This window comes from Euprymna scolopes, chromosome 32, assembly GCF_053919585.1.
Source record: "Euprymna scolopes isolate OS-2025 chromosome 32, ASM5391958v1, whole genome shotgun sequence".
Lineage (NCBI taxonomy): Eukaryota > Metazoa > Mollusca > Cephalopoda > Sepiida > Sepiolidae > Euprymna > Euprymna scolopes.
This window is the reverse complement of record NC_136513.1, coordinates 88730920-88747975: the sequence shown is the minus strand read 5'-3', so window position 1 is coordinate 88747975 and position 17056 is coordinate 88730920. Positions and strand designations below refer to the sequence as shown.

Below are 17056 nucleotides of genomic sequence, written 5' to 3'. Positions count from 1 at the left end.
GGTGACCATTTGGGAATTCTAGCCGCTGTATATGCTCTCTGTATATCTCAGCATTTGTTTCCAGCCATCCTGTACATACACTTCACTTGCCACTGGTATTTAACAATGTCGACTTGCCACCAAAATTTCACGCGCAGGCACTCCTTCGTTGGTATCCATAGTCTGTTAAAGACTGAAGGAGCCTGTTGATATATATATATATATATATATATATATATATATATATACACACAGATATATATATATATATATATGTGTGTGTGTGTGTGTGTGTGTGCGCGCGCGTGTGTGTACAGAGAGAGAGAGAGAGAGAGAGAGAGAGAGAGAGAGAGAGAGAGAGAGAGAGAGAGAGAGAGAGAGGGGCTGTTTTGTCGACGGGCTGTTTCGTTCAGTACTGTTAGACTAGCAACAATCCTACCAGCATACCTCGCGGAATTCGGAATGTCTCCCGGTATATATTCATCGTTAGGTTCAGCCGTTGGTTCCTCAACGCACTTGACTAAATATGAAAAGAAAATTCGATATTCGGAGCAGCTTAGATTGGCACAACGCCATTAAATATTTTATACTTACATCTGTAATTATATTTGAGGAATGGTTAGATAAATGGTTAGGTAGATAAAATGAAGATGATAAAGGGGGAGAGGGATGGATGGGGGAGGTGGGAAAGTGTAGGGGAATAGCGGCAGGAGACATAAATTACTTACATCCAATTTTATCTTCTGACAAGTACTCGACCTGAAGAAGACAAAGGAAAGCTATGTTATACAATCTGCATGTCGAATAAACAAACATCGCAAACGTAAACAAGATAAATGGAGCAAAACAAAAAGTAACTAAAACAAAAAACAAAGCGAAAAACAAACAAAAAAACAAGCAAAAACCAAAAAAAAAAAAATAAAACAAAAAAAAAACAAACAAAAAATAAATAAAACAAGAGAAAAAAATTTAAAGATTGATCTTGTGGTAAACTTTGGATGCTTCTTAGAAGAGATAACGGGAAGATACCGATCGGGTATCCGTTCTCGACAGTTAATAGAGACTTGGTCATTTCAGTGGTTCTTTAATCTGTCAGGCCAGGCTATGAATTCTGGCTAGTCCTAGTAGATACACACACATAGGCCTTGCCTTCCCTATTTGGAGGTGGAGTTAGTTTATTACTACCTGCCTGAAACGTTACGACCGGGGAATCTTCTTTGTATATCTTTCAAGCATGTGGTCATACAACAGGTTGTCACTTTTTTTATGCAGTTTTTGCATTATCTCTGTACCAGCAGGCCGCTCGGCGCCGCCTGATCGTAAAATACTCTTAAATATTATATCAAATACTAGCGGCTGCACCGCGTCGGCACACACAACGCCAAGTCAAACATAAAATCGAGTACGCTCGACATCGTCTTACCGTCAATGCTTATCTTGTGAACTAGGAGCATGGGAAATTCTCATATGCACAAAACAAAACACTGCAAAAACAAAAATACACTAACTAAGGGTAAGGACTCTCTTTACCTTTCAGCCCTGTCCCATAAAATAAGGAAACCGCTAACGTATTAATAAATTTATTAATACGTTAGCTGATTACATTGGAGCCGCTACTTCACAAGTTGAGGCAGGAGGAGGCCAGTCCGGTTGGTGCGGGATCGCTCTGCCTGACGGATCGAGAACCAGAGTTTCCGCATTCACTGATAACATCACCGTCTTTGTGTCGAGTTTCCAAAACATCGAGGCGGTGACAAAGGCGCTCACACAGTACGAAAAGACCAGGGGGGGCCAAAATTAACTGCAGCAAGTTGACTGGTCTGTGGTTGGGAGCCTGGAGGGACGTCGACTTCCTCCCTACTCCCTACAGTTCGGATCCCCGGCGTGTGATTCGGAGCGGACCTTCCGCTGGAAAAGAATTGGTCGGAGGTAAAGTCAAAGGTTGAAGCCACGGTCGACCTGTGGGTTCAAAGGAAATATCCTTGAAGGGCAGGGTGAGGCATATGCTATCTACGTCTTTCCACTCATCCTTTACTGACTGACTGTACTTCCCTTGCCTGAGAACTATCTAAAATCCCTACAGAGCAAGTTGTCCTCGCTTCTTTGGGACAAAGGGAAACATGAGTTCATTGACAGGTGTGTGTTCAACGTCCGTATGAGAGAGGTTTGGGAGTTCCCAACTTAAGGTGCCATACAGACGCCGAGAGGCTGGCCTTACTGAGCCGAACCTTGACAGAAGAGTTTGCGTGGCACACCATGGTCGAGGTCGCTTTTCCTGACCTCATCCTCGGCCACAAGATCGAGGTACATTGAAAACCGTCGAGCAACATGCAGTACTTGAGAGACCTTTCACGACTGACTAGAAAGGAACTATATAAGGATCTAGTGAGGTGTGTGGGGGGGGGCGGCGCCGATAATCCACTCGTCGAGCATCTGGGGTTGTCAAAGGATGATATTTGATCCTGGTGGAGCTGGGCACCAGGCTCGAGTCATCTCAACAACTCTGAGTTTTTCTTGACCTGGCGATTGGCCCGAAATGTGTTGCCCCTCACCGCCATCTTGAAAAGTGCCGGACTAGTGAGGTCGTCAGGGTGCCCGTTGCAGTGTCCCAGCCGAGGAAACGCCAGAACACATGTTCTTTGATTGCAGTGGACTCAGACAGTACTGGGCGTGTCAATGAGATGACAGTTCGCATCGATTCTGAGCGGCTTCACCTGCTGGACGTGTCATTCACAGCGCAGAGCCGCCGTGGAACAGAGAGAAACGAATGGTGTTTCTTGCGATGCTTTTGCTGATCAGGATCTGGTCCTCTTCTTCAAGCACCAGCTGAAGGTAAAGATCAGATGTGACAGCAAAAGATTATAATTTGAGGCCTTTGACCGAAGATGGACAAAAATAGTGAGTCTGGGCGTAGTTGTAAATCGTTTTTCCCGCCTAAGTATGGCGTACACGGGTCCAGATCCTGCTGGACTTGAGACCCCTAAAACAAGCGTTTAGACTAGGTTCTTAGCTAGCCGAGTGAATGGCCTCCTCCATCTCCTATAGAAAACCTCCAAGATACCCACACCCCCGATCCTTTCTGTTTCGTCCCCGGCTACCACAATAAAAAATCTTGGAGAAACTTTACATACCCCCCCCCCCCACCGCCCAACTCCAATTTCTTTGCTCCTGCCTAAAATTTTAGCCCCATATTGAGAGCGACTTGCTTGTTTTCGGCCAACACCAAACCGGAAAACAGTGAAATAAAATTAAACAAACGACTTTTTATAAAATTTTATGTTTACAAATTTATTTCATTGCTTATTAACAACAACAACAACAACAAAAAAAACAAAAAAAAACAAAACAAAAAAAAACCAAACAAAACAGCACACACACACACACAAGATATGATTTGGGAATCTTAGGTAGGACGACTCCTTGTCTGCTTGAGGTATTGTGGTAAATGAGAACTTTAGCTAGGATCAAGCATAAACTAGCTAAAGTACATGGACGAGGATGACCATAGACATCCCCCTCCAATTTTCGAGTGGCCTTGTGCCTGATTTTTTGTTTAGTTCTGTTTTGTTTGTAACCTTCAGGAGTGAATAAAAACTATATAACTCAAAGTGTAGTATCTGTTCTGATGCTACACTTCAATTTTTTGTTCTCTGTCAGTGGAGCAGAAATTCCTCACGACTAATTTTTATTTGTGTTTTTTTCTGCCACATTAAAAACCGACCTTAGTGTCTTACTCTGCCCTCGTGGAGAAACAAGTAAATAGGAACTTGATGGATAATTTCAGGTTGAATAGCAGCAATTTCAGAACGAATAACTCGTTTTAATTTTATAAGAGGTCGATGGTATTTACTAAACACTTTTGACTTCAAATATCTCCACACACACACACACACACACACACACACACACACACACACACACACACAAAATAATAATCACAGGGGTTTAGATCAGACGATCTTGCGGGCCAACCAATATCACCACGTAAAGAAATCAAATGATTTGAGAACATCTTTAAAAAATTGCAAAAATACAGATATAAATGAATTTTGACCAAATTAAAATAAAATGGCATTTTATGTACATTTAAAAAATAAAAAAACATATTTTCTTTATTTAACGGAATGGGTTCTGATGAACTCGTTTCACTTGTATCCCCTCGAACGTACATATCCCGGACAAACCCGCTTAGCAATAAGATCTCACCCCTTCACTGTTGATGTCCCTAAATGCCAGAAAGCTTTCTATTCTAATAGTTTCTTCTCTCGAACAGCTAGACTTTGGAATTCCCTTCCTGCTTCCTGCTTCCCTGGCTGTACTTATATGCAGAAGTTTAAATGTAACATAAACAAATATCTAGTTAATATTTCCGAGACATGGCCCCAAATAGTAGCCCCTTACGTCCTATGGCCATATCTTTGTAAGGGGTGAACATGAGTAATATATATATATATATATATATATATATATATATATATATATATATATAGTAATTTATAAAATATATATGGCGATTAAGCTACACTGAATATTCAGCGTTTCATCCACTCTAGGATTCGTCAGGCTTATGCGCGAATTCTGTGGTTGTTTCTCGTTTTTATATGGTCCTCTTCTGTTGAGGATTTTAGTTAGCCAATCAGCTTTCTAGTATCCACCGCGCCCCTTCCTATCAGCCAATGGGCATGCATTTTATCGAACAAAGGATCTGTTTTAGAGCTAGGTTAGTGGTTTAAGGCAGACCTTTTCCTTTTCTTTATAAATATACATATGTGTACATACATATATGTACATATATATACATATATATACATACATATATGTGTGATCGTTTATGTATATTCATGTTTATTTAATTTATTTATTTGTTTATTTTCTATTGTTTTTGTTAGTTTTAAAGCTATTTTGTATCGCTATCCTAGAGTAAGTTTTATTTTGTGAACACAGTTATTTGCTATTTCTCTTCTACAGTTTAATAGATTTTGGGGTTCTTTAAACCACTAACCTAGTTTTAAAACAGATCCTTTGTTCGATAAAATGCATACCCATTGGTTGATAGGAAGGGGCGCGGTGGATACTAGAAAGCTGATTGGCTAACTAAAATCCTCAACAGAAGAGGACCATATAAAAACGAGAAACAACCACAGAATGCGAGCATAAGCCTGACGAATCATAGAGTGGATGAAACGCGGAATATTCAGTGTAGCTTAATCGCCATATATATTTTATAAATTACTAACTAGCTCTACCTACGTATTGAGCACTTTTGAAGTAAATACTTAAAGTTTACGCATAAATCTATACTTTCGTATATTAATTTTATGTGAGTACATGAAGTATATATATATATATATATATATATATATATATATATATATATATATATATATAATTTGTTTTGACCCACAAATGTGTTTGCACCTTTTGGGGCACCCTGTATTTGTGTCAACATCCAAATCTAATAAAAACCCAATAACAGCAAAGCGTCGTTATTTCCATTATTCAAGGTTATCGCTTTTGATTACTAATATGTATGCACGCAATGATGACGTCACTGATTTTGAGCAGAGAATTGGAGGTGCCTTAAATCAAGATTGCTTGCTCATTTTCAAAGGACGGCGGTAACACTCAAGATATGGTCCCTTCTGATGAATAATTATGTTCCTCTTTGATAACGTGAAAGCGCTTCCCATTTCTCCATGTTAAGTACGGTTTTCTTGTTTCTTCCTCCAATTGGCCACCAGAAACCGGAAATCAAAAATAATCGCAACTATAGGTAAATTAGAAGTTAGAGCTACGTGCCCGTACAAGTAGCACTATAGCTAAGAATCGACAAAGAAGCGAGGTTTTGATCTTTGTTATATGGCTACGGATTGGTTCGGTCTGTTGGTAGGTTAGCTATAATGTTTATTACACAGACAGACAGACACCACTCACACTCTTTCTCTCTTTTTCTCTCTGTGTGACTCTCCTTAATTCTTCTCTCCCTGCCTCAGCTTTTCTTCTCTATCTTAATTCCTTTTCATCCTTTCTCTTTCTCTTTCCCTCTGTTCGATCTCTGCACACCAGCATGAATATAATGTACTAGCAGTTCAGCTCGGCTTTTTTCAAGCTCTATGTACTGTTCATAACTTTATGCGCATATATATATATATATATATATATATATATATATATATATATATATATATATAGACAATATATATATATATATATATATATATTTGTAGACAAAAGATTTTGAAACATCAGTTGGAAATATTTACTGATTTAAAACCACCTGAACAGTGAGAATTATATATATATATATATATATATATATATATATATATATATATATATATATATATATATATATATTTTTTTTTTTTTTTTTCTCTCATTGGTTTTCCAACTGAAACCAATTTTCCTTCTTTCCTCATTCTATTCTTAGCTTTTAATTTATCATTCTGACGTTTCCTCTTAGAGGGTCCCTTAAGGAAATTTTAGCAATTCCACCTGCCCGTTTTTTTTTTGTTTCTTTGATCTTTTTGATTTAAATTAAATTATGTTTCCTCTGAAATTTCTCCTTCCATTTTGCTGTACCAAGAATTTACTTATATATATATATATATATATATATATATATATATATATATATATATATATATATATATATATATATATTAAAAAGTTTGACTAATGTCTAGGTAGTCTACATCTACAATTTCAAGTGTTTAGACCCAAAATTGGCAGAGGAGTTTGGTAGAGTCTTCAAAGGTCAACTCTTTCAGTTTTGACCTCTTTGCAGCCAAATTTTCGCCTCAAAACTGATTTTTAGGCTTGCTGCATGTCTGAATACCCTTTATGTAAAGTTTCAAATGTTTAGACCCAAACTTAACTGGATAGTTTGCTAGAGACTGCACGTGCCAAATCTTTTGAACTTTTACCCCCTTGGCAGCTCAAATTTTCGGCCAAAAACCGATTAAAAAGCTTTCCCTACGTCTGAATACACTTTATGTAAAATTTCAAATGTTTAGACCAAAAATTGGCTGAGTAATTTGGTAGAGACCGAAGAGGTCAAATTTTTTCAAACTTTGACACCTTAACATTTATTGTTCGCGGCTCAAATCGAATTAAAACGTTTCATCCATGTCGAAGTAACCTACATCTAAAATTTCACATTGGCGGAGAAGTTTGGTAGAGTTTTCAAAGGTCAAATTATTGAACTTTGACCCCTTGACAGCCAAGAAAACCAATTAAAAAAGTTTTCCCAAATCTCAATACACTTATGTTAAATCTGGAGTCTGTAGACTGAAAATTGACAGAGTGCTTTGCTAGGGAAATGTACATACACAGACACACACACAGATATCTATATCTATATCTATATCTATAAAAGTGAACGTGTCTGTGCGTATGTCAGTGTGTGTGTGTGTATCTGTGTACATTTCCCTACGCAATAATTCTGTCAATTTTCAGTCTGCAGACTTGAAATTTGATATGCAGGATACTGAGATTTAGGAAAATCTTTGTGATCGGTTTTCGGTCAGAAATTGGGCTGCTAGGGGCTCAAAGTTCAACGATTTGACCTTTGAGAACTCTACCAAACTCCTCCAACAATTTTGGGTCTAAACACCTGAAATTTTAGATATAGATTCCTTGGACATGGATTTAATTTAATAACTTGATTTGAACCAAAAACAATAAATGTTAAGGGGTCATAATAGGGGTCAAAGTCTTAGTCGAGGCATGAATTTTTGTCCCCTGATGTATTTTTAGACTGAAACAGTAAATTTATTGTCGCAACTAATAGTAATTTTGTTTATATATATATATATATATATATATATATAGATATAGATATAGATATATATATATATATATATATATATATATATATATATATATATATATATATCCTACTTGTGAGACATCGGCTTAGGTTCTCGTTGGTTGGATGACCACACTCCTTGTTTGAGACGAAATAGGTTCCTCCCATAGTCGGGTTTCGCAGCGATGTGCTTGGTGTCTGTTAGTTAATACATCTAGTGTGCGTCGCGTTTCTTCAAGTGGCAGAGTACTCCCCCTCGCATGCAAGAGATTCGGGTTTCGAATCCCGAGTTCGGATGTGTCTAACTAATGAGCCTAAGTGTAGGACGAAACTTAAGTCTTGCATTCCCGACCTTTTGTCACTTGTGAGCTCCGACGTTGTTTGTCTATGGAAATATATATATATATATATATATATATATATATATATATATATATATATATATATATATATATACGTAGTTTTGTTGTTGATTTTTTAAAACGATATTAAGGTTAACGTCTCCACCTTGGAGATCCGGTGTTTTTTTTTTTTTTTAGAATGTCGCCCATTTTTTATTTGGACATATTTTTATTTATTTATTTTATTATTATTTTTTTTAAACAGTAATCTACGTAGCTTGACTGTTGTTGGGATTCGAAATCCGGGCCTTATATATTTCAGTCCAGCGTGTCTTAATCCATTACAACAGTCAATCTACACTGAAGAGGGGTAGGGGCCCGAAACACGCGTGTTCGTAGATTATTGTTATATATATATATATATATATATATATATATATATATATATATATATATATATATATATTACGTGTGTTTGTGTGCGTTTGTGCGTGTGTATAAATGTCTTGAAACTTTCTCCGGAATTCAAAGACATCGCGATAATCGGTACCAGCTGTAATTGGCATTGGTAAAACCTGAGTCACTAATATTCAACGAGACACACCTTAAGCTATTTTGAGAAGCAATCGCGAAATCTTCAGATACATGGAGATTTCGTTACATCAGGAAAGACATTGATTGATTGCCTACTCGTGGATATCAAGCCATGTTCTTGCTTATTGCTGTCATCGTAAGAAACAACCATGACAACATAGCTTAACTTCTCTATCTCTACTATCATATAAAAGTCACTATGTGGAGGGGGGGTGAGTTCCTTCCTCATAGGTCCCGAAACGGCTGAGCCTTTTGCAAATTTCACACAAAGCTATTTATATGTCTAGCAGTCTTCTTAAATATGTTTTGTACAGAAATTCATTCGATAAGTATTGAAAATGGGGGGGGGGGGAAATCCGATCTTTAAAGTAGTTTTTCTATCTTACAGATAAAAATGGATTTTTTACGGGGGAATATTTTATGTTACACCGACCATGGGAAATAATAAAATCTCAGCAAACCATTTCTTCTTACAAAAAAAAAAAAAAAAAAGGAACAGATTTATTATTATATTAGGAGATATAGCTTATTATTATATTAGGAGATATAGCTTATTATTATATTTGGAGAAAAACAGTCTATCCTGCCTTGACAGAGTACAAAATAGACTTCGTGGCTTAGTGGGGTATGCCCTTTTCTCTACCCTGCAACATCTCTCCCACAGAAGAGACGTTGCGAGCCTATCCTTGTTTTATCGTTATTTCCATGGCAGGTGCTCGTCTGAACTCCAATCTCTGGTCCCCCCTCGCTAATCTTTCACGAAAAACACCCGTCTAGCCGAATCCACTGTGAAAAATTTCCCCCACTCTTTATCTGTGCCTAAATCAAAACGTGGATTCCATGTACAAAGCTTCTTTCTTAGAACTGCACGCCTGTGGAACTCTGTTCCGTCTGCCTGTTTCCCACCGGACTACAACTTGGATGTCTTCAAGTCCAATGTTAACAAATTCCTAATGAACCGCCCCCTTAAGTAAACACTTCATCAAATCTCCACACTAACGTAATGTACTTGCAATAATCCTTATCCCTGAGTGGCTTCCGGGCCTTGATAAGTGGTGATCACTGTGTAAAAAAAAAAAAAAAGATATAGCTGCGTGGAAGAGCATTCGACCACAGATCAAATGATACCTTGTTTAAGCCCGGGTGTACCTCACCATTTTATTTTAATTTTTTTTTTATTAATGAGTTCAATTTACGATAAAAGAAGATAAAGGCTTTGGTCAGACCATAATTGACAATAATCAAACACATCTATTAAAACTATTATTTTATTTCACTCATATTTTATTATCTACTAGCATTTTAGCCCGACGTTGCCCGGGTGTTTGGAGGTGTATGTTAAGCAAAAAACGAAAAAAAAAATGTGGTAGTAAGAAGGCAGGCTCGAACCCGTACTGCAAAGGAGGAAAAGAACGGGGGAAAACCTGACGTTTATGCTGTTACGACTACCGCCAAACCGGAAGTGACATTTTTTTAAAATTAAGGCTAGACAATCGAAAGGAGAGGATCACTTAAAAAAATATCGGCGAAAAAGCGACCCCCTCTGTAGAAAAGTACCCAGTTGAAGGTGAAGATATTAATGTTTTTAGCCAATTTTTCGATATTTGCCGTCTGAAAGGTCGAACTTCAAAACGATACTGATCTTGTAAAAGCCGTCGCCGCTGTCGAAAGTGTTGGGTAGACATGCAAACATACAATACATATATACATTACTTTATAGGTAACTAAAATTTTTCGACCCAAACCGATGAAAAAGCTTGCCCTATCTCTGAATACCCTTTATGTAAAATTTCAAATATTTAGACCAGAAATTGTCTGAGTAATTTGGTAGAGACCGCAGAGATAAAATTTTTTTTAAACTTTTACCCCCATTATGACCCCTTAACATTTATTGTTTTGGGCTCAAATCAAGTTATTAAGTTAGAACCATGTCCAAGGAACCTATGTCTAAAATTTCATGTGTTTAGACCCAAAATTGTTGGAGGAGTTTGGTAAAAATCTCAAAGGTAACGTCGTTGAACTTTGACTCCTTAACAGCAAAATTTTTGGCCGAAAACCAATCACAAAGATTTTCCCAAATCTCAGTACCCTGTATATCAAATTTCGAGTCTGTAGACTAAAAATTGGCAGAGTTATTGTGTAGGCAAATGTACACAGACAGACAGACAGACAGACAGACAGACAGACTAATAGACAAACACACAGACAGACAGACAGACAGACAGACAGACAGACAGACAGACACGTTCACTTTTATAGATATAGATAGATAGATAAATTAGCCATCTGTATCAACGTTTTCGAATTTTATTAGAAAATTTCCCCCGTTGAGTTGAATACCATGTTGACCTTTTATCACTTTACTAATGATACATAAATGATGCGACGCCTTGTCAGACGAGTGCCATTTTCTCAGTCACTGTAAGTCCATGTGGCCGAAGATGACTTTTCAGTCCTACCAGCGACTTGCACACCCTCAAGCAGACTTGACACTGAAAACGTTTATTGGTTTGGACGAAACTAACAGCAACGGAACTGTATTTTCTTTTTTAATTTTCTTCCTATGAAGATTGTAACACTGGGTATGGGGCAGCCAAACCAGCTGCCAACATTGCCCTGCTTTTTATTGAAACCAACCGAGAGATCTTTTTAGTATCCTCGTTGTTCCCTTAAGTGAAATTGTCTGAATCTCTTTTGCACTTAGTTCACCAGGAATATTAGTTAGGTAGGACTTCATGTTCTTCTTCATAAGCCCTGTGGCACCCATAATAACTGGTATGGATTTTTTTTTTACAAAGGCATCACCACATTATCAAGGCCAAGAGGCCACTCAAGGATAAGGGTTAAAGAGTGTACAGTAGAAATTGGATAATATAGTAATCATTAGTAATGAAAATTCGGTAAATTTGATAACTTATATGGAACGGCTCATCAAGAACTTATTTACGTTAGACTTGAAGACAACCATATTGTAGTCAGCCGGAAAGCAGGAAAATGGAAGACAATTCCACAGGCGTGCAGTTCTAAGAAAGAAGCTTTGTTCATGGAATCTACGTTTAGGTTTAGGCACAGATAAAGAGTGGGGGGAATTATTGATATTGTTTTCAGCTAGACGAGTGTTTCTTGTGAAAGTTAGGCGAGGGGGGACCATAGACTGAAGCTCAGTCGAACACTTTCCATGAAAATAACGATACATCAGAGACAAACTCGCAACATCTCTTCTGTGAGATAGAGGTTGCAGGGATGATATCTCTCTAAGATTCCAGTCTCTTTTTTTTTATAATTGCGCGCTTTCATGTGATTAAAAAATCTGCCTTAACAACAGAGCCCGATCACACACTTCACAGATCCAAAGATCTACATGATTGGGCGGCAAGGTTTGTCGTTTCCCACATGCTCTCTTGAACTTCTCTCAGTCTATCTTGGCCGCTTGAAAGTGTTCTGCGCCGCCCCTGTATATAAGTTCCCTCCACTGCTAGCAATCGTACGTTAGAGGCTTCCAACTATCAATAGGAACATGAAAGCTCACCAGACTCTCCTTGATGCTATCACAAAAACGTTTTTTGAGCTTCTGCTGGGGTCTTTTGCCAACAATGAGCTCGCCATAGAACAACTGTTTTGGGAGTCGATAGTCATCGAGCCGGACAAGATGATCCACCCAACGCATCTGGTTCTTAATAACAATGGTAGCAATACTGATTGTTTTGACTTTATTTAAGACTTGTATCAGGGACAAAGCTATCCCACTTTAAACCAAGCAGTGCTGATGAAACCTCTCAAGCAGCTCTATATGTAACCGTACAAGGTCTATATTTCAGATGACACTACACATGTATGATATACTGACATTTTAGTTGTCAGACTTAGATCACCGCCAGACCAGACTATCTTGAAATCTTCTAAATGCGTCCGATAGCTTGCTGATTCTCTGTGTTATTTCCGCATCAACAGTGCCATGATTTGATAAGGTACTACCATGGTAGACAACATTTTTTACGACTTCAAGGCGCTTTCCATGGATGAAGATATCAGGTTCCACATATAGGTCATCAGGAGCGGGAGTGTACATGACTTTAGTTTTCTTAATGCTAACTGTCAGTCCGAAGCAGGTACAAACATTCGTGAAGAGATCCATCGCTAGTTGCATATCTACTGGGGAGTGTGTCACCAAGTCAGCACCATCAGCATACAACAGCTCCCTAACAAGTCCATCACTAACAAGTGTTTTGGCTTTAAATCTTCTGAGGTTGAACACCTTTCCAGTCGTTCGGAATCTAATATAAACGCCCATATCGCAATCTTGAAAACCATACCAGAGCACAGCAGTCAGATAGAGCGGAAACAATGTTGGTGCAGTTATATCACCCTGCTTCACTCGATTATCAATGGGAATTCTTCCGAAAGCCGACCATTGAATTTGACACGACCTTTCACACTATGATGAAGTTGATTTAACTTTTCCGTAAAAGCAGACAAATTTTTCCAGTACTTTCCAGAAAGCCTTACGGTGTACTGTGTCAAACGCTTTGGTTAAGTCGTTTAAACATTTGACAAAGAGGCATACGCTGCTCAATGCATTTTCCCAAAAGCTGTCTAGCAGAAAACACCATATCTACGGTTCCTCATCCACCTCTAAAACCAGACTGGGATTCCGGAAGGATATCAGAACAGATATATTTCTCCAATCGGTTTAGCAAAAGCCGTGCAAATACTTTTCTTACCGCAGTCAGCAGCGAGATACCTCGATAATTTCCACAATCAGACCGTGCACTCTTTCCTTTGAACAACATAACCAGGATGGCATCTACCCAATCTTGGGCAACCAGGTCACCCTGCCATACTGACAGTATTAAAGAGTGGACCGTACAATGTACATTGACACCACCATGTTTCAGCAGATCAACATGAATGCCATCCAACCCAGGGGCTTTGTTCGAGTTTATCTGTTTAATGCAGTCAACTGTTTCCGCAAGAGTCGGTTCAGCATCAAGTTCCAGACATAAGGAACATTAATGGATACAATTGCAACATCAACATTGGATGGGTTATGAAAAAGATCACGAAAGTGTTCATGCCATCGATGCATAATTTCATCTGAGGTTTTCAGCAAAGTTCTCTCCCATCCTTCGCCAGCTAGCTAGCTAGCTAGCTAGCTAGCTAGATAGATAGATAGATTGATAGATACGTACATACATATATTGATAAACAGATACATACATTTTTTAGTAAATAGATACATACATACATTGACAGATTGATACATGCAGATATCTATTGATAGATGTATACATACATCTATTGATACATACGTATATTGCTAAAAACATATGTGCACACACACACGTACACACATATATGCATGTATGTATGTATGTATGTATGAATATATCTATCTACCTAATTATCAATATGCGTATATATACATATATACATATATATACATACGCATATTGTTAAATAGGTACACACACACACACACACACACACACACACACACACACACACACACATATATATATATATATATATATATATATATATATATATATTATGGGCTCGGCCAAAACGGAAGGCTGGAATAAGTGTTTTTTGATGAAGTTTCTCTTTAAAAATCTACCAAAAATCAAGTAATTATCAAATCAATATGAAATTTACACCGATTATTAAGTAATGAATGGACTTTATAACGGTGTACATTTTTTTTGATAATATACATATATTTTTTGCCTACCCCACCCCATTCTTTATTTGTGGGTACAAATATGCTCCAAATAATCAGCCGAAACTGAACAAAATATATTCTATGGTGGGCAGGGTAAGGATTGTAGATAAAGCAAACAGAGAAAAAAACAAACAAACAAACAAAAATTGCGCACGTATCAGATTTTTAGGTTGAAAATCCGAATTTTGAATGTGTTTGGTTTTTCATCTTTTGTGTTTTGAAATGTGAAATTCGTTGAATATGTTAATAATATTTATTATCTTTCAGATTAGCAAAAAACAAACAAAAAAAAAACAAAAACAAAAAAAAAACAAAAAAAAAAGAACAAAAAACAAAAAAACATTATATATTTTCATTATTTTTGCGAAAAACACTACTTTGAAATCTTTATGAAAATAGAATTAAACCCTGTACTTAATCGTCAAACAAACGTTAAAGATCCATAGCTAAATTAAATTTATTTAGTCCTATCAAGGCCTCCGTAGTTTATATTAAACTAACATTAATTTTTTTTAAAAATTTCGCTACGCAAAATCTATAGAGTGATATAAAACGTTGGAATTATTTGAAATTCAATACTTAGAATATTTTTGCATATTCTTATAACAAATAATCCTAAGTCTTATTTAGACAAAAAGAAAAAAAAATAGTTCAAAAACCTTTTAAAAATGTATAAATGTTTTACCAATCGACACAAAAATGGCGGTGAATGGTGTGATTTTGAAAAATTTAAAAATTTAAAATTCTATTAAAAATAGTAAAATAAGTTTCATATTATTTTGCTTTTCATATGATAAAATTCAGGTATTTATCTTTCTGCAAAAAAACAATTGCTCATGAATAATGGATTTTAATGGATTTAATTCGTTAAAAAAACAACTACTTTTTTTTCCATTTTTAGCCGTGTCTGATATATTTTATTGATAGATAGAGGGACGTATTGACAGATACATACGTATAGATAGATAGATAGATAGATAGATGGATAGATAAATGAATGAATGAACGTGAAGATTGAATGGGCGCAACGTTTGTGAATATTAAAAGCGGTGAGGGATAATGCCCGCCATTTCGAAGCCGCCGCTTGCTCAGCAGACGCCGCTTATCAACGTCTCAAGTTTCACATCTGGTTGATTATTCGTTAGCTGTGCTTCGTAGCAATGCAGATCGAGCTCGTGCCCGCCGCACGCAGGTCGCGCGGTGGGTCATTACTCGCAGTTTGCGGGCTCGTCTTTGCCAGCTGACTCGAAGCTGGTGTATTCACACACGGCAGTGACGTTGGCAGACACGTGTTCCTTATAGCAGTTGGCTTTTGGGATTTATTTTTCTAGCGCAAAGACGTGGAAAAAAATTGACCGTATAACTGCGATGGGAGGCTTATTACGTTGTGTTCCGTTTAATCTGGAAGCGGATACTGACTAGTACGGACTTATACGCTTTCCGCTGTGCACAAAACCGGAAAGTACGGGCAACCAGCTCAGTTAAAGAGGGGCTCTAGTCGAATTCACAAATAGTCAGAATATTCCGGTTAGAACGCCTCAGGCGATAGGTATTAAACTAATCCCCTTTTCCTGCCGCTGAAATATGCACCTTCTCGTTCCAACAAATAAGGTCTGATTCCAACTATATCTGATGGTCATTAAAGGGTGGCTCCACACTCCCCAAAGCCCACAAGCTGGGGCCTCACCACTGGATATAGTTTAAGGTCATATCCAGGACCAGTATGTGGATGATAAATTATATATATATATATATATATATATATATATATATATATATATATAATATATTAAGGTCATGTCATATGCTACTGGTACCATGTAAAGTACTACCTGCCTCAAGGTCGGGTCACCGGCGACTAAACTGGTACCCCCACCAGACTTGTTTGGTGAGGAGGGTGGCTAGTCTCCCTGAAGGATTAAAAACAAGACCTTCCAAAGGGCGAATGAACCCTTTTTGGGGGTTAATGGCCAACTAGCACCGTGCATATTTGTGTGTATGCATGTGTATGTTGGGGTGGAGAGTGCTCCCGTAAGCCGTGGTGAAGGCAACCTTTCTAGGAGAAGCAAATCACTGACTTAAAAAACATAAAACGGGAGACCAGTACCCGCATTAAGCTGGTCTGCAGTTTAACTTGTTGCTGGCTATCTTGCTCTTGCTTGTTGCTGGATCTCAACATTTTGAACCGAGAGAGAGAGAGAGAGAGAGAGAGAGAGAGAGAGAGAGAGAGAGAGAGAGAGAGAGAGAGAGAGACTTAGCTGTCGTACAAAGCTAAGACTCTGTAACATCATCTGTGTATAGATACTCCCTCAGGCATTTGTCTATAAAAAGGGTCCTATAGCGATGGAAAAGTTGTGATGCGTGCAGGCTTCAAATGCTGGAAGTATGTAATAATTGATCTCAATGACCGTCTTCAGTATCATGCCTATTTGAGCGTGTGAATTCACCAGTAGGCTTAAAAAAAAAAAGAAGTCATTTTTGGGCTCATAGACATTAAGTGTCTGAGGGAGTGGCACTCGTCTGACAAGACGTTGCAATCATCATATATATATATATATATTAAAAAATAATTATAGTAATAATTATGTCTGTTTAAGAACTCGGTTTTTA

General features: G+C 37.6%; 1 protein-coding gene across 4 annotated transcripts in view; it reads right to left on the bottom strand.

The window, feature by feature from the left end:
• LOC145256474 (neo-calmodulin-like) overlaps positions 1-17056 on the bottom strand; it is a 297211-nt gene that overhangs the window by 149377 nt on the left and 130778 nt on the right. For all 4 annotated transcript variants that reach the window (XR_013863996.1, XM_080115415.1, XM_080115413.1 and 1 more), the window contains exon 2: positions 708-738. Coding sequence is in view for 3 of the 4 variants with exons in the window: in XM_080115415.1 (XP_079971541.1) it covers positions 708-738 (31 nt within the window). In the remaining variant the exon portion in view is untranslated. The remainder of the gene's footprint in view (positions 1-707; positions 739-17056) is intronic.